Source organism: Colobus angolensis, unplaced genomic scaffold, assembly GCF_000951035.1.
Source record: "Colobus angolensis palliatus isolate OR3802 unplaced genomic scaffold, Cang.pa_1.0 Scaffold329, whole genome shotgun sequence".
Classification (NCBI taxonomy): Eukaryota; Metazoa; Chordata; class Mammalia; order Primates; family Cercopithecidae; genus Colobus; species Colobus angolensis.
Window position 1 is genome coordinate 664,145 of NW_012116588.1, and position 24,793 is coordinate 688,937.

At 45.5% G+C, this 24,793-nt stretch overlaps 2 protein-coding genes and 1 pseudogene across 5 annotated transcripts in view; all 3 read right to left on the minus strand.

Moving 5' to 3' along the window:
• Window positions 1-2,348, minus strand: part of LOC105518770 (leucine-rich repeat-containing protein 37A3-like) — a 12,178-nt gene extending 9,830 nt beyond the window's left edge. Inside the window, 4 exon segments of the mRNA XM_011951891.1 lie at window positions 17-170; window positions 173-437; window positions 788-1,054; window positions 2,044-2,348. Of these exon segments, the coding sequence (XP_011807281.1) occupies window positions 17-170; window positions 173-437; window positions 788-1,054; window positions 2,044-2,348 (991 nt within the window).
• A 916-nt stretch (window positions 2,349-3,264) lies between these two features.
• Window positions 3,265-8,745, minus strand: LOC105518771 (annotated as a pseudogene).
• Window positions 8,746-8,764: 19 nt separating this feature from the next.
• On the minus strand, window positions 8,765-21,467 carry RDM1 (RAD52 motif containing 1). 4 transcript variants are annotated; one of them, XM_011951868.1, is made up of 7 exons: window positions 21,323-21,467; window positions 20,761-20,940; window positions 15,829-15,951; window positions 14,916-15,084; window positions 12,900-12,998; window positions 10,874-10,959; window positions 8,776-9,139 (listed from the first exon to the last, which is right to left on the minus strand). In XM_011951868.1, exons 1-7 carry the CDS (start codon window positions 21,416-21,418, stop codon window positions 9,038-9,040), a joined length of 855 nt encoding a protein of 284 aa, XP_011807258.1. In that variant the 5' UTR covers window positions 21,419-21,467; the 3' UTR covers window positions 8,776-9,037. The 4 variants fall into 4 exon arrangements, with proteins under 4 accessions (XP_011807259.1, XP_011807258.1, XP_011807260.1 ...); XM_011951869.1 differs by lacking the exon at window positions 12,900-12,998 and having other exon boundaries at window positions 8,765-9,139; XM_011951870.1 differs by lacking the exons at window positions 10,874-10,959; window positions 12,900-12,998; window positions 14,916-15,084.
• Between the last annotated feature and the right edge of the window lie 3,326 nt (window positions 21,468-24,793).

Genomic DNA, 24,793 nt, shown 5'->3' on the forward strand with positions numbered 1-24,793 from the left:
TAACAACAGAACGTACTACAAAGGTTGACTTGACTCAGGTTTGAATGTAGAGTCTGAACCTGGTGTGGATGTGGAAGTGTCACCTCAGGGTGCTTCAGAGGAACTATAGTCTTCTTCAGGGGTGTAGAATGTTCAACCTCCGTAGTGGGTTCTGGAGTTATGCTAAGTCCACCAGGTCCAGAGGTTGAACTGTAACGATGGGTGACATTGGATGCTGAGCTTGATCCTGACCCGGTGTTGGAACTGTCACCTCTTGATATACTGGAGGTTGGGGCACAACTTCCTTCGGAGGCTGAGTTGGGGTCTCCTGCATGGTTGGAGAAAGTTCAATTTCTGTAGTGGATTCTGGAGTGATGATAAACCCCAGGTCAAAAAGTTGAAGTGTGACACTGGCCAGTGTTGAATGCTGAGCTTGATCCTGACCTTGTGTTGGAACTGTCACTGCTTAATGAGATGGAAGTTGAGCTACAACCTCTGTAGGTGGTTCTGGAAGTTGATTTGAGTTCTCCATGGTTGGAGGAGATCCTCTGTAGTATGTTGTGGTAAGTTTCAGATCCAAAGGTTAAACTGTGACCTCAGTTAGGTTTGTGTGCTGAGCCTGCATATGGTCTGGAGTTGGAAGCGTCACTTCAGGGTGTTTTGAAGGAATACAGTTTTCCTCAGGGTTGTCAAATGCTCAGCCTCCTTCGTGGATACTGGAGTTATGGTAAGCCCCAGATCTAAAGGTTGAAATGTGACACTGGGTGATACTGGATACTGAGCTTGGTCCTGCCTTGCTGTTGAAAATGTCATCTCATAACGCTTTGGAGGTTGAGCTGCAACCCGCTTAGGTGGCTCTGGAAGCTGACGTAGGACCATCTGCTGGCTTGAAAGTTCTATATTCTTGGGGGGGCTCTGAAGCCTGAACTGTGGCCTCCTGCTGGTTTGGAGAAGGCTCTGCCTCCACAGCGGGTATGGAGTCTGAGCTGGAAAGTTTTGCTGAGTTAGAGAGGGTCCCACTTCCTGAGGGAGCTGTGGAGGCAAAGATGGGCTATCTGCTGGACTGGAGAGGGTTCTACCACAATAGAGGGCTCTGAAGACTGAGCAGGGACTGCCTGCTGGACTGGAGAGGATTCTACCTTTTTAAGTGGCTCTAAAAGCTGAATTAGGGCCCGCTGTAGGACTGGAGATAGTTCAACCTTCTCAGGTGGCTCTGATGGCTGAGCTCAGCTGGAAACTCCCCCCTTAGGGGGATTTGGAGTCTGAGCTGTAGCCTCTGGCTGGGCTGAAGATTCACTCTCTTCAGGAGACTCCAGAGGTAGGAAAGGGGAATTAGGCTGGGCTAGAGAAAAGTCAGTCTGCTCATTGGAAATAGGAGGGTTGTCCTGCTTGACTGGAGAAGGTTCAATCTCTATAGTGACTACTGTAGGTATGGTAAACTCTATATTCACATTTTTAACTGTGATTTTTAGGCCAAGTTGAATTATTTCTGAATATTGAAGACAGATCTTCAGGTGAAAAATTCCATCTCATCATTCAGTGGACTTACAACGTCTGAGGAGAGCTGAGCTGGAGACCAAGTGTGGGCTTTTGAGCAAGAGGAGAAAGTTCATCATTTTCAGGGAGTTAACTGCTGAATGATAATCTCTTGCTCATCTTCCAAATGGTTAAACTTTTCAGGGGACATTAAGGACTGAGCTTGATGGTGACCTGGAGGTGAAACTGTTACCTCATAATGTTTTCAAGGCTGAGCTGGAATCTCCTGCTGGGCTGGAGAAAATTCAACCTCCCAGGAGACTCAGAAGGCTGAGCTGGCTGCTCATGTTCCCCGAGAAAAGCATCAGTCTCCACAGGAGAACATGGAGGCTCAGTTGGGGCCTCCTCTTGGGTTGTGGAAGTTTCCACCTCCTCTGGAGGGTAGGTTGGGGCCTCCTGCTGGACTGGAGAAGATTCATTATCCTTGGTAGGCTCTGAAGTTATGCTAATCTCTACATCCACAGGTTTAACTGTAATGCTTGGCAAGGTGTAATGAGCTCCATCCTTACCCTGAGGTTAAATTGTCACCCGTGATTCAGTGGAGTTTGAGCTGCATTCTTCATAGAAGACTCCGGAGGCTGAACTGGGGTCTCCTGCTGGGTCTGAGAAGGTTCAACCTCCCCAGGGAACTCAGAAGGCTGAGCTGGCTGCTCCTGCTTACTGGAGGAAGGTTCGACTGCCACAGGAGGGCCTGGAGGCTCAGCCAGAGTCCCTTGCTGGGTTGCTGAAGATTTAATCTCCTCAGGGCGCTCTGGTATCTGAGCTGGGGCCTTTAATTGGGTTAAGGAAGAGTCCACCTCTTCAGGGTTCTCTGGAGGCTGAGCTTGGGCCATTCTACTCAACTTCAACCACAACTGTAACCATGCCTTTGCCTAGACTGTACTCCTATTTTTTCTTATTTGACAAGTTATAGCTAATCTTTAAGCCCCAGGTAAATTTTTAGTTTATTGATGCAGCTTCCCCTGACCTCCATAACTCAAGGATCACAGATTCTGGTGAATTCTAGGACTGATGGTCTGTATCATGTTTTACTACTTTATTATTTACACCTCCATTTTTATGCTTATTGTCTTCTATCATTTTCATGTTCTGGAGACAGTGTCATACTTGTCCCTGGGTTGGACACAAAACGGGTGCTACATATAGAAAGTCAGGGACAAAAATGAGTTCTGGACATAACTAAAGAGCTAAGTAATGTTCACAGCCACCGCTCCTACATATACTAAGGACTGATGCAAGTATTACAGGTATTCACTCACCTAAATTTCACAACAATCCTATGAAATGGTAACTAGCATAATCCCCAGTTTAAAGACGAGGAAACTGAGTCACAGAGAATAACTTGTTCAGGGTAGCCAAGCTAATAAATGACAGACCTGGGTTCAAAGCCAGTAACCTGGCTCCAGAATTCACTCTTAACCACCTAGAACACTATCACTGAGATGGAGAGAGAGACAGAGTGCTGTAAAGAGGGTGAAGTGCCAATAGGAGGAGAGCAGCAGTTAAGCAACGATGTGATGGGGATAAAGAAAAATGGATAAGAAAAAGATTAAGAGCAATCACAAGTAAAAGACCAGAGAAGGGGCCTAACAGTAAAGGAGAATGAGAAGGAAGAGATGACAGGCAAAAGCAAAAGCAGAAAGTCAGTTGTCCCTGTGGTTTGGTGAGAAAAAGAAGACGCAGGAAGGCCTCCAGGACAAAGCTGCCATGTCAGGCAGCACACAGAAAACAATTGAGAAAAGTTGATTCTTACAAGATAGTGAAGGTGCCATTGTAGGTGCTGGGTTCTGGCACGGGCACTTGGTGGAGCTTCTGCTTTGGGCTGAGATCAATACATGACAGTGTCTCAACTCTGCAGGTACAGAACTCATATATGTTGGTGCTTGTGGAGACCTTCTGTTCCTCTTGTGCAGTTAAAGCCTTATTTTGGGCGTAACTTTCAGACTGAACCAATGAATCCTGAGTAGGTTCTAGTTCAAAGGTGGACCTCAGACTTCAGTCGGGTTTTGATGCTGAGTCTGAACCTGGTCTGGACGTGGAGCTGTAGTCTTGTCCGGGGCTGTAGAATGCTCAATGTCTATATGGGGCTAGAGTTACGGCAAGTCCCAGGTCTGGAGGCTGAGTTGTGGTCTCCTCTGTGATTGGAAAAGGTTCACCCCTGTAGTAGGTTCTCTAGTAATGGTAAGTTCCAAGTTCAAAAGTTGAACTATGACTTGGGTCTTGTTTGAGTGCTGAAGATTGACCCTTGTCTCATGGTGGAAGTGTCACCTTAGGGAGCTTTGGCAGAGAAGCTGTAGTTATCACGGCTCTAGAAGGTTCAACCTTTGTAGTGAATTCTGGAGTAATGGTAAGCCTCAGATCCAAAGGTTGAACTGTGACACTGGCTGATGTTGGATGCTTATCTTGATCCTGGCCTTGTGTTGGAACAGACATCACATTATAATACCCAGGAGGGTAAACGACAACCTCCTTAGGTAGCTCTGGAGGCTGAGTTGGGGTTTTATGCATGGTTGAAGGTTCAACCTCCATAGAGGATTCTGAAGTTAAGGTAAGTTTCAGATCCAAAGGTTGAAATGTGACTTGAGTCAGGTGTGAATGCTGAGTCTGAACCTGGTCTGGATGTGGAAGTGTCACCTCAGGATGCTTTGGAGGAACTATAGTCTTCTTCAGGGGTGTAGAATGTTCTACCTCTGTAGTGGGTTCTGGAGTTATGGTAAGTCCCAGGTAACTGTAATGCTGGGTGATATTCAATGCTGAGCTCGATCCTGACCTGGTGTTGAAATTGTTACCTCTTGAAATACTGGAGGTTAAGGTATAACTTCCTGAGGATGCTGAGTTGGGGTCTCCTGCATGGCTGGAAAAGTTCAACCTCTGTAGTGGATCCTGGAGTGATGATAAGCCCCAGGTCCAAAGGTTGAAGTGCGACACTGGCCAGTGTTGAATGCCGAGCTTGTTCCTGACCTTGTATTGGAACTGTCACCTCATAATGAGCTGCAGGTTGAGTTACAACCTCCATAGGTTGCTCTGGAAGCTGAGTTGAATTCTCCATGGTTAGAGAAAATATATCCTCTGTACTAGGTTGTTGATTCGTGGTAAATTTCAGATCCAAAGGTTGCACTGTGGCCTCAGGTTTGTGTGCTGAGCCTGCACATGGTCTGAAGGTGGAAGGGTCACCTCAGGGTGTTTTGGAGGAGCTGTAGTCATCCTCAGCATTATAGAATGCTCAGCCTCCATAATGGGTTCTGGAGTTATGGTAAGCTCCATGTGTAAAGGTTGAAATGTGACACTGGGTGATGCTGGATACTGAGCTTGGTCTTGGCCTGCTGTTGGAATTGTCATTTCATAATGCTGGATACTGAGCTTGGTCCTGGCTTGCTGTTATAATTGTCATCTCATAATGCATTAGAGGTTGAACTGCAACCCCCTTAGGGGGCTCTGGAAGCTGAGCTGGGACCATCTACTGACTTGAAGGTTCTGCCTCCTTAGGAGGCTCTGGAGCCTGAACTGTGGCCTTCTGCTGAGCTGGAGAAAGTTCTGTCTCCACAGGGGGCTCTCGAGTCTGAGTTGGACCCTCCTGCTGAGTTAGAGATGGTTCCACCTCCTGAGGGAGATTTGGAGGCAAAGATGCGGCCATCTGCTGTGTCAAAGAAGATTCTACCACCATAGGGCTCTGAAGACTGAGCAAGCACTGCCTACTGGACTGGAGAGGATTCTACCTCTTCAGGTGGCTCTAAAAGCTGAGTTGAGGCCTGCTGTAGGACTGAAGATGGTTTGACCTTCTCAGGTGGCCGATGGCTGAGCTGGTATCTTCAGCTTTGGTGGACTGACCTCTGCAGTGGACTTTGAAGGATGACCTGAGGCTTCCTGCTGGGTTGCAGATGGTTCAACCTGCTTAGGGAGCTCTGGTGCCTCAGCTGGGGACTCTTGCTGGACTGGAGAAAATTCCACCCCTTTAGGGGAATCTGGGGTCTGAGCTATGGTCTTGTGCTGTGATGGAGATTCAGTCTTTTCAGGAGAATCCAGAGGTAGGGAAGGCGTATCATGCTGGGTTGGAGAAAAGTCAGCCTACTCAGTGGGAATAGGATTGTCCTGCTGGACTGGGGAAGGTTCACTCTCCATAGTGACTTCTGTAGGTATGGTGAGGTCCATATCCATATTTTTAACTGTGGTATTAGGGAAAGTTGAATTGTTTCTGAATATTAAAGACAGATCTAGAGGCAAAAATACCATCTCATTATTCGATGACCTTACAAATTCTGAGGAGAGCCGAGTTGGAGACCGAGTTGTGGACTCTTGAAGGACTGGAGGAAGTTCATCATTTTCAGGGGTATTTGGCTGCTGAATAATCATTTCTCACTGGTCTTTCAAATGCTGAAACTGCTAAGGGGACACTGAGGACTGAGCTGGGGCCCCGTGTTTGGTTAAAATTTCAACCTGTTAGGTGAACTCTGGTGTCATGGTTACCATGTGATGCACAGGTTTCACAGTCATTGTGCAATGTTGGAGGCCGAACTTGATCATGACTTACAGAAACTGTTACCTCATGATGCACTGGAGATTAGCTACAATTTCATTAGGGATCTCTGAAGGCTGGGCTTGGGCCTATTGCTGTGTTGGAGAAGACTCAACCTCCTCAGGCATCTGTGGATACTCAGCAGCAGTCTCCCGCTGGGCTGGAGAGAGGTTCTCATCTTTAATAGCTGGAGATTGAACTGAAGTCTCCTGTTGAACTGGTAAAGTCATCTTCTGATGACTATGGAGGCAGAGTTGGGCCCCTGTGCTTGGTAGTGGAAGGTTCTACATAATTAACTGGCTCTGAGAGCTGAGCAGTAACCTCCTGGTGGATTGGAGAAGTTCCTACCTCTGCAGTAGGCTCTGTTGCTATGATAAGCTGCATAACTGGAGGCTTAACAGTGACATTGGGCAAATCTGAATGCTGAGCTCAATGGTGACCTGGAGGTGAAGCTGTTACTTCGTGATGTAAGAACTGGAGGCTGAGCTGGGGTCTTGTGCTGGGCTGGAGAAGATTCAACCTCCCCAGAAGACTCAGAAGGCTGAACTGGCTGCAAATGCTCACCGAGGGAAGAGTTAGCTTCCACAGGAGGACCGGGAAGCTCAGTTGGGATCTCCTCCTGGGTTGCAAAGGGTTCCATCTGCTCTGGAGGCTGGGTTGGGGCCTACTACTGGGCTTGAGAAGATTCTGCCTCCTTAACAGGCTCTGAGGTTATGATAATCTCCACATCTACAGGTTTAACTGTAATACTGGGTAAGTTATAATGAGATTGATCCTCAACGGGAGGCTGAAGTGTCACCTCATGATTCAGTGGAGTTTGAGCTGTACTCTCCATAGAGGACTCTGAGGCTCAGCTGGGGTCTCCTGCTGGGTCTAAGAAAGTTCAGCCTCCCCAGAAAACTGAAGGCTGAGCTGGCTGCTCCTGCTCACTGGGGGAAGGCTCAGCCTCCACAGGAGGACATGGGAGCTCAGCTGGGTCTCCATCTGGGTTGCGGAAGGTTCTACCTCCTCTGGAGGCTGGGTTAGGGCCTCCTGCTGGGCTTGAGAGGATTCTGCCTCCTTGTTAGGCTCTGAAGTTATGGTAATCTTGAAATCGGCAAGTTTACCTGTAATGTTGGGTAAGGTAAAATGAGCTTGATCCTTACCCCGAGGTTGAACTGTCAACTCAAGATTCAGTGGAGTTTGAGCTTCACTCTCCACAGAGACTTGGGAGGCTGAGCTGGGGTCTCCTGCTGATTCTGAGAACCTCCCCTGGAAACTCAGAAGGCTAGGCTGGCTGCTCCTGTTCACCTGGAGAAGGTTAAGCCTCCACAGGAGGAACTGGAGGTTCAGCTGGATTTCCTTGCTGGGTTACAGATGTTTTCATCTTCTCAGGGTGGTCTGGTATCTGAGCTGGGGCCTTTAATTGGGTTTAGGAAGAGTTCACCTCCTCGGGGTACTCTGGAGGCTGAGCTGCGGCTTGTTCCTGGCTTGATGTAAGTTCCTCACCTGGCTCTTGGATTATCATAAGCTCCACATCCACAGGTTTGACTGTGACACTGGGCAAGTGTGAGTGCTGAGCTTCACTCCAACTTTTAATGGAACATTTACCTGATGATGTATTGATGGCTGAGCTACAGTCTCTTCTGAGGCAGGCAGCTGCTGTGCTGGGGCCTCCTGCTGTGTTGAAGAGTGGAGCCCCTTAAGGGACTGTGAAGGCAGCGCTGGGGCCTCCTGCTGGGTTGAAGAAGGTTCTACCTCCTCAGGGAGCTGTGGAAGCTGCACTGGGGCTTTTTGCTGGAGTGAAGAGGACTGGATCTGTCCTCTGGATTTTGAGTTTCAGGCTCTAGATGGAATTGAGAGCCCAACTTGCTCAGCGGGCCCTGGAGGCTAATCTGAGTTTACCTGTTGTTCTGGAGGCAGGCTGCCCAGATATAGTATATCCGTACTTGAATCTAAATACTCATCCTGTAAAGTTTGTTTCTGACGCTGAGGTTTTGATATAAATCAGTGTGGAGTTCCAACAAAAACCTTAGCAAGCCTCCGATGCTTAGCTACATCTTTCTTCAGGTTTTTGGGCAAAACACTAATCTTCATTGCTTTTGAATTCTGACTATCTAGAGGTGGAACAAGTATTTCATATGCCTGATGATCTGCAGCCTGATCTAGACCTACAGTTTGAACCTTACTTTTGAGGCAAAGAGGCCGAGCTAGCGTCTGGTTCTGATCCCAGTCTGGCATTGGAACCAACTCTGGGAGCCTTTCTTGCAAGTCAGCTTGTCATTCAGATCCTGGTGTACAACAGCGAACTTCTCTGGCCCCAGGGGCAGCTCTCCAGCTGGATCCATGTCCAGGAATGGAACCAAAGTCTCAGTCGGATCCTGAGTCGAGGCTGACATCTGGGTGGAAGTAAAGGACCCCAGGTTATCAAAGCCCCCCGGGTCTGTATCGGGGTGGGGGTGGATAAGCGCATGGGGGAGATTCCGGGGAGAGACGGCAGGAGCGCCAAGACCAGGGGTCAGTTGGCCTCAGGGGGTCAGAGGTCAGCTGGAGTGGGCCCTGGATCTGCCTGAGCCTCCTGGACTAGTAGCCACAATAGTTGTCACGTGAGGAGGGACCATAGGGACCAGACATGCAGCCAGTACATGACATACCTTGGCGTCCCACACTGAGCTGGAGCCATTATGGCAGCCCAGAGATGCTCGCACACCTAGCAACCTTGCGCCCCTAGCAACCATGGCCCCGCCTTGTCCGTTATTTACCATATCTTTATTTAGGCAAACTTTATTAAGTTCCGTTCCAGATTTGCTCCCCGTCACCAGGGCGATCTTATCCCACAGTCCCGCCCAAGCCTCCCTTCCCGCTCCACCAGAACACCCTTTCCCTCCCCTTCGCCAGGAAAGATTTGGGCGGCTGACCTAGGTGGTCCCAGGACTCCAGCAGCCTACAGTGGTGGGGCGGGGTTGGGTAGCAGCATGGCAGAGCTTCCCAAGGAAGTTAGGCGACCTCGCCTTGGGATATTCAGAAATGCTAGTCAAGTTCTGGCAGCCTGAACTCTTCCTCCTCCAAGCTGAAATCCGAGAGATACTCTTCCTCCTCTTGGCCATACTGCTTCCAGGGAGAGCAATGGACCTGCAAAATGTGCACCAGTTAAGGTGGCAGGCAGAACGCACAGTAGGGTCATTCATTCCAAAATGTTGCCATTTTTGCTAAACTTTTGATATCCTTTGTTGCATGTTTGATAATTCACCACTCTATTAGGTAGGAGCTGCCAGGGAATAAGTGAGGACTCCAAATTTTCTGTAAGAAGGGTTTTGGGAGGTGGGCAATTCAGTCTGGGAGAGAAGTCTGAACTGTCATCCTGCCTTAACACAGCCATTACCCTAGAAATTACAGCGCCACTCTTCAGAGGTCTACCCTGTGTGCACACATGGAGAAGAGGCTTAGGTTGTTAAAGTCAGCATGTTAAATAATTTCCTGAAATGTGACTATAACTAGAACCCAGCTGACTTCCTCCACAGCCATTGTTACCTATTGTATTTCTCATTGTCTGGCACAATCACCAGCATGCGAACTCTAAGAAGGTGCTTCATCTTATGCCAGTGCCTAGCATAGGCATATGGTGCAGATTAACGGTTTTACAATGGAAGGGATTCCAAGACTCGCCTCATTTAGGGGTGGATCTATTATTATAATCAGATTTCTGAAATCAGTGCTGACTTTCTCTCACATTTCACAGGAAGCTAGACTTCTTAAAGCTTGAAGTTTCCTTCATGGGTTTTACTTGAATTGAATTGAAATAATTATTTTACAGGGAAAAATTTAAAACACTTTGCAACTTTGGGGTGAAAGTTAAATAAAACACTCTAGTCCCAAATTAAGTTCCCACTGAAATAAAACACTTTTGCTCCTTTAAAAAAAAAAATTCCATATGTAGTAAATAATGACTGTTTTCTTTCAGAGATTAATTTAGAAACTTAACCCCTATTTAAGAGCTTTCATATACAGTCATGCGTTGCTTGCCATGTGAGGAGAAACTTGAGAAATATGTCATTAGGGGATTTCACCCTTGTGCTAACATCATAGCATATACTTCCACACACCTAAGTGGTATAGCCTACAGCACACCTAGGCTATATGGTATGGCCTATGGCTCCTAGGCTATAAACCTGTACCGTATGTTACTATACTGAATACTGAAGGCAATTGTAACACAATGGCAGGTATTTGTGTATGTCAAATGGAAAACATACAGTAAAAATACTGTTTAAAAGATAAAAAATGGTATAGCTGTATAGGGATAGCTCCATTATACTCTTATGGAATCACCATCACATATGTGGTTTACTGTTGACTGAAACATCATTTTGCAGCACATGATTGTAATTGATTTACAGAAAGATCTTCAGCAAAATGGTCTACCCAAGATATAAGGAGATATTGAGATCCAGGTAATAAGCCATATTTGAAAGGCATTATAGTTTTCGAAAGCTGTAGCACGATCATTCTTAAGGCCAGTTACTTTTCCCCCATATCTCTGGGATCCTGTTTGAAGAAAGTTCTAAAGAGGCCTATGTTCAAGCAGCCTGGCATCCCTAAATCGTGGGGGAAGACTAACCCCTCTCCTATGTCCACAACTGTAATAACACTCTGATAGTCCTCAGTTCTGCTCTCCAAACTTCAAATAAGGGGTCAGAGTCAAAGGTCAAGACTTCAGGAAAAGCCCCAGAAATACTCTGCACTCAAAAGTAGTATCAGTTTCACATTTTCCTAAGAATGAAACAAATTGTCCTCCAAATTATGCTGCTTGTTTTGAATTATGGTTACATTGGCTATGTTAACCCCTGAGTTTTTATCTCCACATACTTGAATTAAACCATGTAGTTCTTCTTCGCATCTGACATCTATGATGTCTTCACTGGGTCTGTACTCCACAGCTATTTTACCACTTTCTGAAATAAAGTTAGCAAGGATCAATTCATCTTTTTCATTCTAAAACATCCTGCATATAATGGTAGCACCCCATGAACATTCTTTTGGCTTCTAAAAGCAGAAAGTAAGAGCATTTTCCTGGAAGTTTCCTTATCTCCTCATCTCACACTTCAGTTTTTTCTTTCTTTCCTTTTTTTTTGGAAGACACGGCCTCACTCTGTCACCCCGGCTGGAGTGCAGTGGCGCTGTCATAGCTCACTGCAGCCTGGAATTCCTGGGATCAAGTGATCCCCCTGGCTCAGCCTCCAGAGTAGCAGGGACTACAGGTACACACCACTGTGCCCGCCTAATTTTTTTTTTAGAGACACGGTCTTGCTTTGTTGTCCAGGCTGGTCTTGAACTCCTGGCTTTAAGTGATCCTCCTGCCTTGGCCTCCCAAAATACTGAGATTACAGGTGTGAGTCACCATGCCTGGCCTCACACCTCAGTTTTTAACATATATATGAAATATCAACCATATTTTGTACAAAGGATGTTATGATCTTACAGATAGGAACTAAGGAATAACATAAGAAATAAAAAATGTGGAAACCAAAATGTTCAATCATCATACGATGAAATGGTAAGGCATCAGGTGGGGGTCAAAGCAAGTTCAAATTTGGAGAAGAGACCACTCAGCTAGTAGACACTTCACATTAGAAGCAAGGGCCAGGTGTCTGCGCCCTGAGAACCAAAATTCATTCCACCAGATACAATGAACAAAGCTTCTGAGAGAGAGAACATTTGAACATTTTATTGGCAGACACAGGCCCACATATTCTTATAGACAATAGAACTACCTTCAAGGCAAACTAGAGCCATAAGGCTTTTGGTCTAATAAGTTTTCAGTGTGTGCAAGAGATACCTTTGTATACTAGGGAGAGATAAACAACTCACACACTTTGTTTGGTTCTTAAAAGTTGTTACTCAGACTTGACAGCTGATGACCAAGGAAGTAAGACTTTCACTAGAAGGGCTGTTGTCCAGGTTGGAAAGCTGAGAGCAATCAGGGCCACCTCCTACAAGCAAATAAAGGTCTGTGGTAACTTAATTAGGATCTCTCAGCCTCTAAGCCTTTAGGGCTGTGAAGCAGAAGAGCAACTCTGTTCAGGGACTCTTTGCTAATCACCAGGCTTCCTTTGGGCACAGCCTGTAACATTCGTGCCACTGTAGAATTCAACAGGGAATACAAGCAATGCCATTCAATAGCATGACCAATTCCAAGGCTCACAGCAAAGCAGCTGATTGTTGTATAAGAATCATACTTGCCCAATGTGTCAGTGCCAGAAGTGAAAGCTGAAATTGAATTCTTGATTCAGGAAACAAAATCTAATAAACTCTTTGGCACAGAGTTTATTTATTCAGACAGAAATCAACAATGACAATAATAGTTAATATGTTTGCTTATCTTGTAAGTGTAGTTCTGAGTTTTTACATTTGTCATCTTATTTACTCTTACAATATCCTCCATAAGGCTGACTGAATTACTAACCCCAATTTGTAGATGAAGAGACTGCAGCTTAGAGCTATTAAGTATTTTCAAATCTCTCCGGCTATAAGACCTAAAATTGCATTAAAAATCTAAGAGACAGAGTTAGGACTCAAATCCATGTGTACAAAGCTTATAATCACTATTCTATATGATAGGCAAGCAATTAAAGAAGACCTGACTTAAACATTTTCTGTGGGAACTGAGGCAAGTCCCTTCACATCTGTAAACTAGGAACAGTATTTGCTGTCTTTTTTTCCCACAAATGTCACACAGAACTAATTTGAGCCTGTTGCTGTGAAATAATTTAGCAAATGAAAGCATACTATAGAGTGCTTTAGATATCAATATTTTTATCCAATTAACTTTTCAAAATGAGTTTATTTGCCCATTGAAACTGAAGTACTTCTAGGACGATCAAGAGAGTCTTACCTAGAACAACAATCAACAGTTTCTGGAATGCGTCTGACAAAGCCTTCTGAATAGCAAGCTTCTGGGCTGTCTTCCTTTTCATAAGTAACGATAATGGTCCTAAATCCAACCAAAACAAATGGATTTAAGATGCCTATCTAAATGATAATTGCTATATGTTTAAAAACTAAAAATGCATCCATGGTTCTTAGCTCATAACCTTTGTGATTAAGGGCAGACGGCACAAGAATAAGGTTGAATGGCTCTCTTAGAGATACATCCTGGCAGGGCCCATTTTTACGCCTCCATCTAGTAGAGAAGTTCCTGAAGTACTAGAAGGGAGATAAGAGCCAAGAACCTGGCACATGTTTCACATCATCCAGAGATTTCAAATTGATCAGTTAAGGCTACACTCCTACAGACCCTACCCTCCTGTGCATCAAGGGCTGGAATCACTCATCGAAAAAGGTTTGGTTGGCTGGACATGGTGGCCCATGCCTGTAATCCCAGCACTTGGGGAGGCTGAGGCAGGTGGAGGCCAGGAGTTCAAGAACAGCCTGGTCAATGTGGTGAAACTTGAGGCCAGGAGTTCAAGAACAGCCTGGCCAACACGGTGAAACCCTGTCTCTAATAAAAATGCAAAAATTAGCCAGGTGTGGTGACACACACCTGTAATCCCAGCTACCTGGGAGTCTGAGACATAAGAATAGCTTGAACCAGGAAGCAGAGGTTGCAGTGAGCTGAGATCAGGCCACTGCACTCCAGCCTGGGTGACAGAGTGAGACTGTGTCTCAAAAAAAAAAAAAAAAAGGGCTAGGTGCGGTGGCTCATGCCTATAATCCCAGCACTTTGGGAGGCCGAGGTGAGCAGATCACTTGAGGTCAGGAGTTTGAGAGCAGCCTGGGCAACATGGTGAAACCATGTCTCTAATAAAAATACAACAAGAAAATAGCCAGGTGTGGTGTTAGGCACCTGTAACCCCAGCTACTTGGGAGGCTGAGGCAGGAGAATTGCTTGAACCTGGGAGGTGGAGGTTGCAGTGAGCCAAGATCACGCCAGTGCACTTCAGCCTAGGCGCCTGAGTGAGGCTCCATCTCAAAAAAGAAAAAACTTTGGTACAGATAATTTGGCTCCTCCCTGGGCATCACCCCCGGGAGCCTACTCCACTCCATTAGCCTATAGCCCTGCCTCTGACTTCAAACCCTAAGCCTGATGGTCATGAATACTAAAAAAATACTCAACATTAGTATCAATTGAGTACTCTTTCTAGATATCTATATTATACTCTTTTTTGGCTGAAACCCTTTTATGAGTAAAAAAAAAGAACTGAATGTTTACACAAAAGTTTATGTAAATCTTTAGATGATGACCTGGCATGGTAGCTCATGCCTATAACCCCAGCAACTTGGGATCCTGAGGCAAGAGGATCTCTTGAGGCCAGGAGCTGGAGACCAGGTGGGACAACACAGAAAGACCCCATCTCTAAAAATAGTACTAATTAGCCAGGTGTGGTGGTGCATGCCTCTAGTCCTGGCTACTCAGGAGGCTGAGGCAGGAGGATCCCTTGAGCCCAGAAGTTGGAGGTTACAGTGAGCTATGATCATGCTACTGTACTCTAGCCTGGGCAACAGAGCAAGACCCTGTCTCTAAAAAAGTAATAAATAGATTTAAAAAAAAACAAAAACTTTAGATGGTTTTGCTGGGATAACCGAGGGCTACAAGAGACACATATTTGAAGAACTATTTTAGCTTGAAGCAAGTTCTTAACCAAAAACTGTAAAAACATTACTTCCTTCTTCCTCCTAACTTTCTTGGTAGGAAGTCAGCTGTACGATTTTAAATTTAAAGGTTCAATCAGGTATTACCTAAAGTAAAATCCTATACTGTAAGACAGAAAAACTCTTCCCAGGACTTGAGTAGCTCAGAGGGGAAGGGCTTGATATGTATCCAAAAAGATGACTTTCAAAAAGTAAGAAAAAAAGAAAGATCCTTTCCACGCCAAATCCCTACCCTCCTCCACTCCCAATGAAAACAGACCTTCCTCCACCTTATCCACAGGCTCCTCCACCAAGCCAACGCCAGGACTCCTGCAATCATAGGCTGGCAACATCACCTCTAAAGCACAGAAGAACTTCAGGCTTTGCTTTGGAAGTGGCACCATGCTATCTTCATTTTCTCTTTCTTCAAGGTCAGAAAGCTCCTGAAGCTGTAAGGATATTTAATGTAAGGTCCTTCCTAGGATCTTAATGTAGGCTTCAAAATGTTTTGTTATTAAAAGTAAAAACTTGGCCGGGTGTGGTGGTTCATGCCTGTAATCCCAGTACTTTGGGAAGCCGAGGTGGGCGGATCACGAGGTCAAGAGATTGAGAGCATCCTGGCCAACATGGTGAAACCCCGTCTCTACTGAAAATACAAAAATTAGCCGGGCGAGGTGGCGGGCACCTGTGGTCCCAGCTACTCGGGAGGCTGAGGCAGGAGAATCGCTTGTACCCAGGAGGTAGATTTTGCAGTGAGCCGAGATAGCACCACTGCACTCCAGCCTGGCGACAGAGCAAGACTCTGTCTCAAAAAAACAAAACAAAACAAAACAAAAAGCAAACAAACAAAAACAACCAAAAAAACAACTAAACTCCAGTCATTCAAGCTAACAGTTGAGGTGTCCTATGGCTTCAAAATCAAGTTAGATTTGCAAATGAGTTGCTAGATAGAGACAACCATTTTTTATTATATGCCACAAAAACAGTGGAGAAAATTATGGATACCACCATCCTAGTGACTGAGATTATTAATTCTAGGTAGCAGGCCAATTCAGACATGTTCACTTATCCTCAATGGTAGAGGCCTCTCACATCTCCTCCCTACAATCCAGTTCAATACTTCTGTCTAATATCTAGGATTTCAATGTTGAAAGGAGAGTGTGGTTAGTGAAAAAAAAATCTACAAGGTTTACCTTGATGATCCTTTTGGACCACCCATTGAAACCAAAGTAGTAATTCGCCAGTTCTTGGCATCGGGAACTGTTCAGGGCAAGGGCTTGATGTTGAACTGCCTGATGTCTGGTGCCAAGACGAACCTAAAGTCATAAGAGATAGACTCATAAATATCACAACCTGCTAGAGATTTTATTTGGGATACTTCTGAGATTTGTCAATACCAAGCATGCAAAGAAAAATTGTTTCGGTCTTCCCATTCAGTAGCTCCTGCTTGAGAATATGACCTGAATATAGATAAGATGAACCCACCACCCATCCCCCTCCCCAAGTTACTAACCCGTTAAAAGATGAAATACAATCGGGTGCGGTGGCTCATGTTTGTAATCCCAGCACTTTGGGAGGCTGAGGCGGGTGGACCACAAGGTAAGGATATCGAGCCCATCCTGGCTAACATGGTGAAACCCTATCTCTACTAAAAATACTAAATATTAGCCAGGCATGGTGACATGTGCCTGTAGTCCCAGCTACTCCGGAGGCTGAGGCAGGAGAATCGCTCAAACCTGGGAGGCAGAGCTTGCAGTGAGCCGAGATAGTGCCACTGCACTCCACCCTAGGCGACAGAGTGAGACTCCGTCTCAAAAAAAAAAAAAAAAAAAAGAGGAAATACACATACTTCTACAAATTTTACAAGCAACTGAAACAACTAGAGGTTTATGTGCATTTATAAGTTTCTTTGAGAATGCAAATATCTACTGTTAATTCTTAAAATATTTTACCCATTTTTGTGGATTTCTTACATCACAAGTTCTTTCCTATATGTCTATTTCATTTTTAAGTATATTATATTCATGAAATTCAAATGATACAAATAAAGTCAAATTTATTGTATTAGAAATTAATAAGAATTAACAGTAATGTTAATTCTTTTCTTTTTTTTGAGATGGAGTCTTGCTCTGTTGCCCATGCTGGAGTGCAGTGGTGCGATCTCAGCTCACTGCGAGCTCCGCCTCCTGGGTTCACGCCATTCTCCTGGCTCAGCCTCCCGAGTAGCTGGGACTATGGGTGCCCACCACCACGCCTGGCTAATTTTTTGTATTTTTTTAGTAGAGACGGGGTTTCACCATGTTAGCCAGGATGGTCTCGATCTCCTGACCTTGTGATCCGCCAGCCTTGGCCTCCCAAAGTGCTGGGATTACAGGCGTGAGCCACGGCGCCTGGCTGAAGTTAATTCTTTATTGATTTGTTTATGCACCTTCCTCTATCACTGGTTTACAAGCTCTGTAAGTCCCAGATGAAATCATAGCTTTTTTCACTTCCAGAACCAAGCACAGTTCTTGGCATATAATAGAGGACAGATGATCTGTCGATTGAATGAATAAAACAATGAGCAAGTAAAAATTGAAATTACTTTCTCCAACTGAAAAGAAGGAGAAATGCCTGTTGGGAAAGAGAAATGAAGACCAATTTTTAAACGTTGAGTGCTACTGGCGAGACCAGCCTGTATCACGAGTCACAGTGGAGCCTTTCTGGACAACCAGGAAGCTTCAGAAAAACTCTGAGCCCCTGGGTGGCATAGACAGTTGTCAGCTTGGATAACCTTGCCACAGTTCTTGGCGGCAACCATTTTCCTTCATTTCACAAAAAAATAAAAACAAAAACAAAAAAACACAAAAAACCCTCTTGGCCGGGCGCAGTGGCTCACGCCTGTAATCCTGGCACTTTGGGAGGCTGAGGCGGGCAGATCACTTGAGGTCAGGAGTTCAAGACCACCCTGGCCAACATGGAGAAATCTTGTCTCTACCAGAAATATAAAAATTAGCTGGGTGTGGTGGTACACACCTGTAATCCCAGCTACTCTGGAGGCTGAGGCAGGAGAATCACTTAAATCTGGGAGGCAGAGGCTGTAGTGAGCTGAGATCATGCCATTGTGCGCCAGCCTGGGTGACAGAGCAAGAGTCCATCTCAAAACAAAAACAAAAACCCAAAAAGCAAAAACAAAACCCTCTCAGGTGCCTTAGGCCTTTCCTTGATTTTATTTTAAAACATTATTCTCTTTTCTGTATTTAAAAAGGCAAAAAAACCAGAAACTAAATGTATGTGCTAAAGTAAAAAAGAACACTTAAACTAGATAACAGTAGGGGGTGAGTAGTAACCCAAGGCTTTGGGTTTAGTAAACAAATAAATCTAGTAAGAACGCCCTCTCCTTTCACCTATCTATTGAGTTGTAGAACATTTCCTTCATTACTGTATCAGTGATGGGCTTTATGCTGTGAAATTCTCAAAACCTAAAGTTTATGAAATGGTCTCAATGTCCAAGAGCACTAAAAACTCATTACTTACAAAATGATACCAAGTAACTGTTTCATCATCTTTACTGCACCTTTATAATATTTGAGTGGCTATGTGAAATGGTCACAGGTTAGAAACAGACCATAGTTCAAAAGTTAAATAATATCTTGGCCCGGCGCAGTAGCTGACGCCTGTAATCCCAGCACTTTGGGAGGCTGAGGTGGGTGGATCTCGAGGTCAGGAGATCGAGACCATCCTGGCTAACACAGTGAAACCCTATCTCTACTAAAGAAAACAAAAAATTAGCTGGGTGTAGTGGCGAGCGCCTATAGTCCCAGCTACTTGGGAAGCTGAGGCAGGAGAATGGCGTGAACCCAGGAGGCGGAGCTTGCAGTGAGCCGAGATAATGCCACTGCACTCCAGCCTGGGCGACAGAGCAAGACTCTGTCTCCAAAAAAAAAAATAATAATAATAATAATAATAAGATCTCACAGGTAATCATTTCAGTCACAGGAAGTAGAACCAGGATTGAAGAGGGTGTTGAACAGGCTAAGAGGGCATTGAACAGGCTACTGAAGTGGGAGTAGTATACCTGGAGTCATTACTAAGCAGAGTTCTCAGATTTGATCAAGGTTAATTCAATGAGGAATGGAATATAGACAAGAATAGGCAGCAAGATTAGTAGGAAGCAGTCAGATCAAGTAGCCAATCAGGAATTCAAGTGGTCCTTGAAAAAGGAAAGGTGATTGAATTGAGGCATACAGTGAGATATCATTCTGTGGCTCTGGGAAAGTAAAATTGGTTGGCATGTTAATATGGAATAGGGTTTCTACAATGCCGCTTAAAGAATGTTCCCATGCTCTCAGAACTGAAGGGAGTTCTAAATAGGCAGTTTGTGAGCCATGGTGAGCATGATGATGATGATGATGATGATGATACAGTCTCCTTTATGTAACAGCTGGCAGAAGACTTGGTCACACCCACACATTTTAAATTCACATAAAAGTAAATATATAGGCTGGGCGCAGCGGCTTACGCTTGTAATCCCAGCACTTTGGGAGGCCAAGGTGGGTGGATCACCTAAGTTCAGGAGTTCGAGACCAGTCTGACCAACATGGAGAAACCCCGTCTCTACCAAAAATACAAAATCAGCCAGGCATGGTGGTGCATGCCTGTAATCCCTGCTACTTGGGAGGCTGAGGCAGGAGAATCGCTTGAACCCGGGAGGTGGAGGTTGTGGTGAGCTGAGATCACACCACGGCACTCCAGCCTGGGCAAAAAGAGTGGAATTCCGTCTTTAAAAAAAAAAAAAAGTAAATATATAATATATGGCTGGGCATGGTGGCTCACACCTGTAGTCTCAGCACTTTGGGAGGCTGAGGTGGGCGAATCACTTGAGGTCAGGAATTCAAGACCAGACTCACCAACATGGCGAAACCCCATCTCTACTAAAATACAAAAATTAGCCAGGTGTGGTGGCAGGTGCCTGTAGTCCCAGCTACTCAGGAGGTTGAGGCAGGAGAATCGCTTGAACCCGCAAGGCAGAGGTTGCAGTGAGCCAAGATCATGCCACTGCTCTCCAGCCTAGGTGACAAAATAAGACTTCATCTTAAAAAACAAAAATAAAAAATAAATATAGCTGGGCATGGTGGCTTGTACCTAGCTACTTAAGAGGCTGAGGCAGGAAGACTGCTTGAGGCCAGGATTTAGAGACCAGCCTGGGCAACACAGGGATACTCTGTCTCTAAAAAAATTAAAAAGTGAACATAAGCAGAAGTCTTCTGGCGAAGATTTCATTCATTCACTCATTTTTTAGAGATAGGGTTTCACTCTGTGGCCCAGGCAGGAGTGCAGTGATGCAATTATTATTACTCATTGCACCCTCAAACCTCTAGGCTCAAGCGATCCTCCCACCTCAGTCTCCCAAGTCCCAAGTAGCTGGGACTACAGGTGCATGCCACCACACCTGGCTGATATTTAATTTTTTATTTTTCTTTCTTTCTTTTCTTTTTTTGAGATGGAATCTCACTCTAGTCTGCATGCTAGAGTGCAGTGGCACAATCTCAGCTCACTGCAGCCTCCACCTCCTGGGTTCAAGTGATTCTCATGCTTCAGCCTCCTGGGTTCAAGCGATTCTCATGCTTCAGCCTCCCGAGCAGCTGGAACTACAGGCGCATGCCACCATGCCCGGCTAGTTTTTGTATTTTTAGTATAGATAGAGTTTTGCTATGTTGCCCAGGCTGATCTCAAACTGCTGGCCTCAAGTGATCCGCCTGCCTCGATCTTCCAAAGTGCTGGGATTATAGGCATGAGCCACGGTGCCCAGCCTTATCTTTAATTTTTTTTATAGAGACAGGGTCTCACTTTGCTGCCCAAGCTGAGATTTCTTAAAAAGGGACAGCATAAAATGACATGAGGTTTAGCTCAGCAGGTTTTAGTTCAACCTCAAGTTTCCATAATTCTTTTCAAGAACCTTAAACAAGTCACTCAACCATCTTGAGTTTGAGTTTCTTCATCTAAAAAACCCAGAGGAACTGGAAGATTAGTGTGGCAATGCATCTGAAAATATTCTGTAAACCAGAGTGCTAGACAAATGCTAACCTATTACTGAATTCAGCACTTCATTCCAGCGGAGCTAGGAATTCCATATTTGGACCCACCTTTACTGGAGATTTCTGAAAAAGCTGCTTCCGGTCGCATGCCTTTTGGGCTCTGCAGGCAGCCCTTGCTGAATAAAACTTAATGACGGCATAGAAACCAGGATGGGCCACTGCAGCATTTGGGAAGACCCGGACTGAATATAGAAGGCCAAACTGGGAAAATGCTGTGAACAGAGAATGCTGCGGGGGTGGTCCCACCCCAAGTAAGTACATGAAATCTCACGCCCAGAAAACAAAACCGCACATGCCCTCATATTCCCCAAACCCCTCTTCGCGAAGGATGCTATTCAAAACACTTTCCACTTAATCAATAGGTTTTCCTCTTAAAATCCTAAACTTTAAGTAGCACTGGAAGGTAAAACGTGCTGTCGGTGGAGAGATACCTCTCCGGGACTCTAAAAATCTTTTGGAGGTCGTTAGTTGTCAGTTGGGATCCCTTTTAGAATTAAGAGTCCTTCAGCAGAGGCTGAGGCAGGTAGGGGTCTGAGGCAGGGCTCCGGAACTCCCAGTCAGCGGGTGGGCGGCTTTCTCCATCCCTCCCTCCTTTCTGGCCCCGGCTCACATGCAAAGCCTCGGCCGTGGGTCCAGAGCTCAGTTCCCACACTAGCAAGGTTTTGTCACGCTCGATGGGAACCGCAAAAGGAACCAACTCCGCCATCCTCCCTCCACCGCACCTGCGCGGCTAACCGTCGCCCCAGCACTGCGCCTGCGCAAGGCACGCCCGAGCTTTTTTAAAAAGAGGCGCATGCGAGGGGCGGGGCCGGCGCTCAGATCGCTCCCTCGCCCCTCCTACCTAGGGCCGGCCTCTGAGTCTGTTCCCCTCCTCCAGCCACAGCCCCAAGATCCGAGTTCAGAGCTTCTGTTCAAAGCATGTTTAGGGTAAAGTCCCAAAATGGGCTGACAGGATGGAAGGGTAGGGACATGTTTACAGCAGCCAGCTTCATCTTCACTCTTGAAGGAGATTAGGGTACTAAGTATTAGCACTACCTACTGAGCTTGTGGGAAATAACCATGAAAGATGCAATCTTTTGACAAGAGGTTTTTTTAAGAGTTTGAAATTGCAAATAAAAGTATAACTCACTAAGCCATTAACAGTCTGGCATGAAATCCTTAAAAAGAATTCCCTGGTTGTCCTACGTCATTCTGGTGAATCGTGTATCTGTACTTGTGGAGGTCAGACGATGTGAGAGGTTGGAGATATGAGTGAGAAGGAAGACATTAATTTTGAAAAAAAAAGAAAAAGTCAAAGAATAGGTCCAAATAGGGCACCAACATTGGAGCCGACGGTGTCTGAGAAGGGTAGGTGTCATAATCAGCTACGTGGTGGAGGAGCGTAATCAACTGGTGGGTTCATTTTACCCACTGCCCAGAAAGGATGATTTACTGAGACAGTGTTACTGAAATAGAAGAGTTTCATAAGCACAGAACCAGCTAAATAGAAGACCGGAGTTTTATTATTACTCAACTTAGCCTCCCTGAAAATTTGGAAGCTGGGGTTTTTTATTATTTATTATTTTATTTTATTTATTTTTTTGAGACGGCGTCTGGCTCTGTTGCCCAGGCTGGAGTGCAGTGGCACAATCCCGGCTCACTGCAACCTCTGCCTCCAGGGTTCAAGCGATTCCCCTGCCTCAGCCTCCCAAGTAGCTGGGTCTACAGGCTTGCACCACCACACAAAGCTAATGTTTTGCATTTTAGTAGAGCCGGGGTTTCACTATGTTGGCCAGGATGGTCTCGATCTCCTGACTTCGTGATCCATAAGCCTTGGCCTACCAAAGTGCCGGGATTACAGGCGTGAACACCGGCGGCCTGAAGCTGGTGGTTTTGTTTGTTTGTTTGTTTGTTTGTTTGTTTGAGACGGAGTCTCACTTCGTCCCCAGGCTGGAGTGCAGTGGCGTGATCTCGGCTCACTGCAAGCTCCGCATCCTGGGTTCACGCCATTCTCCTGCCTCAGCCTCCTGAGTAGCTGGGACTACAGGCGCCCACCGCCACGCCTGGCTAATTTTTGTGTGTGTTTTTAGTAGAGACACGGTTTCACTGTGTTAGCCAGGATGGTCTCAATCTCATGACCTCGTGATCCGCCCGCCTCGGCCTCCCAAAGTGTTGGGATTACAGGTGTGAGCCACCGTGTCTGGCCGAAGCTGGTGTTTTTTAAAGGATAATTTGGCAGTCGGGGGCCAGGGAATGGGAAATGCTGACTGGTTGGGTCAAGGATGAAATCAGAGAGTCAGAGCTTGTGTTCTTGTGGTGAGTGAATTCCTGGTTGGGGGCCACAAGCCCAGATGAGCAGGTTTGCCCATCTGAGTGGTGCCAGCTGGTCCGTCAGAATAAAGGGTCTGAAAAATACCTAGAATGCTAATTTTGTGTTTTATAATAGTAATGTTGAAAGGAGTTAGTTAGCTTGCCTTAAAGAGAGTGGACACAAAGCAAGGGAAGGTCCCTGGAGAGATCCCGGCCCACAGGGTCAGTGCCTAATCCCCACATAACATAAAAAGCAGTCTGGGAAAAAATTCAAGCTACCAACACCGATAAGGGAACTAGCATAGGTCATTGTGCCTGGAGACATGCCCACGGCTGCACAGATGGAAAAACCTCTGGCCCATTTGGATAAAAGCCTGCATAAACCTTCAGCTCACTCAGATAAAGGAACGAGGCCTGGCATAGAAATGCCTTTTCCTTTGTATAGTCAGCGGGCTCCCAGGATGAAGTTGCTTCTCCTTTTGTGGGCATGGGCATAGTGGGCTCCGCTGGGTTCCAGTGGGCACTCTGCTTTCCTTTTTGGACTGTCAGTCCAGCCTCTATGAATCATCACTTCAGCCCCTGATAGGTCTCGGGCCAAGCTAAGAAGCATCTAAGAATCATCATTTCAGCTCCTGACTGGTCCTGGGCCAAGGCTCCTGGCCAAGCTGAGTTCTCCAAGACAGCCAGCAGACGAAGCACATTGCTTCCCCTTTCCAATCCATAAATACCCCAGCCTCATAGGGGGCACCCATTCTGGCCCCCCCTCTCTGCTAGCAGAGAGCTTTCTTCTTTCGCTTATTAAACTTTCGTTGTAACCCCCACCTTTGTGTCCTTGCTCCTTAATCATCTCGGAGGTAGGACAAAGAACTCCGGGAGTTATCAGACAACTAGAGACTGTTATATCTTGGTGCATTGCTGAGACTACAACAATGTTTCGAATAGGAGCAACTGGGGAGGTTAGGAATCTTGTGGCCTCTGGCTACATAATTTCTGAGCCATAATTTCTAATCTTGTGGCTAATTTGTTTGTTTTACAAAGGAGATCTGAGCATCCCAAGCAGGGAGGTGGTTTGTTTCAGGAAAGGACTATTATCTTTGTTTCAATTCATCCCATAGTTAGTGTGGCCTGTGCCCAGGAATAAGCAAGGGCAGCTTCGAGTTAGAAGCAAAATGGAATCAGTTAGGTCAGATTTGTCATAATTTTTATAAAGTCTGCTTCAGTAACACAAGAAGGAAAGCAAGCAGTTCCTACTACTGTTTATTTTAATTTTAGAATGTCAGAGCCAGAAGAGACCCTGCAGGCCAAGTCTCTTGTGGTTTCTGAATAATGATCCTCAGACCCATGCTGTGATAAAGTTTTCACCCCTACTCTACAAAATGAGGACAATATGGAAAATATAATCAGGTTTTTTATAATTTCATAAAATAAAATAGATTCCACTCCATTCTTTTACAAGTATGACCTCCCTATAATGTTGATACTAAAAATTGTTTTATGAAAAGATGCTAATAGAGGATAGTTGCTTTAATGCTCTTATTTGGACATTAAAATTAAAAATTAGAAATCTCAGCCGGGCCTGGTGGCTCACATCCATAATCCCAGCACTTTGGGAGGCCAAGGCAGGTGGATCACTTGAGGTCAGGAGTTCAAGACCAGCTTGGCCAACATGATGAAACCCTGTCTCTCCTAAAAATACAAAATAGCTGGGCACGGTGGCTCATGCCTGTAATTCCAGCACTTTGGGAGGCTGAGGTGGGTGGATCACCTGAGGTCAAGAGTTCAAGACCAGACT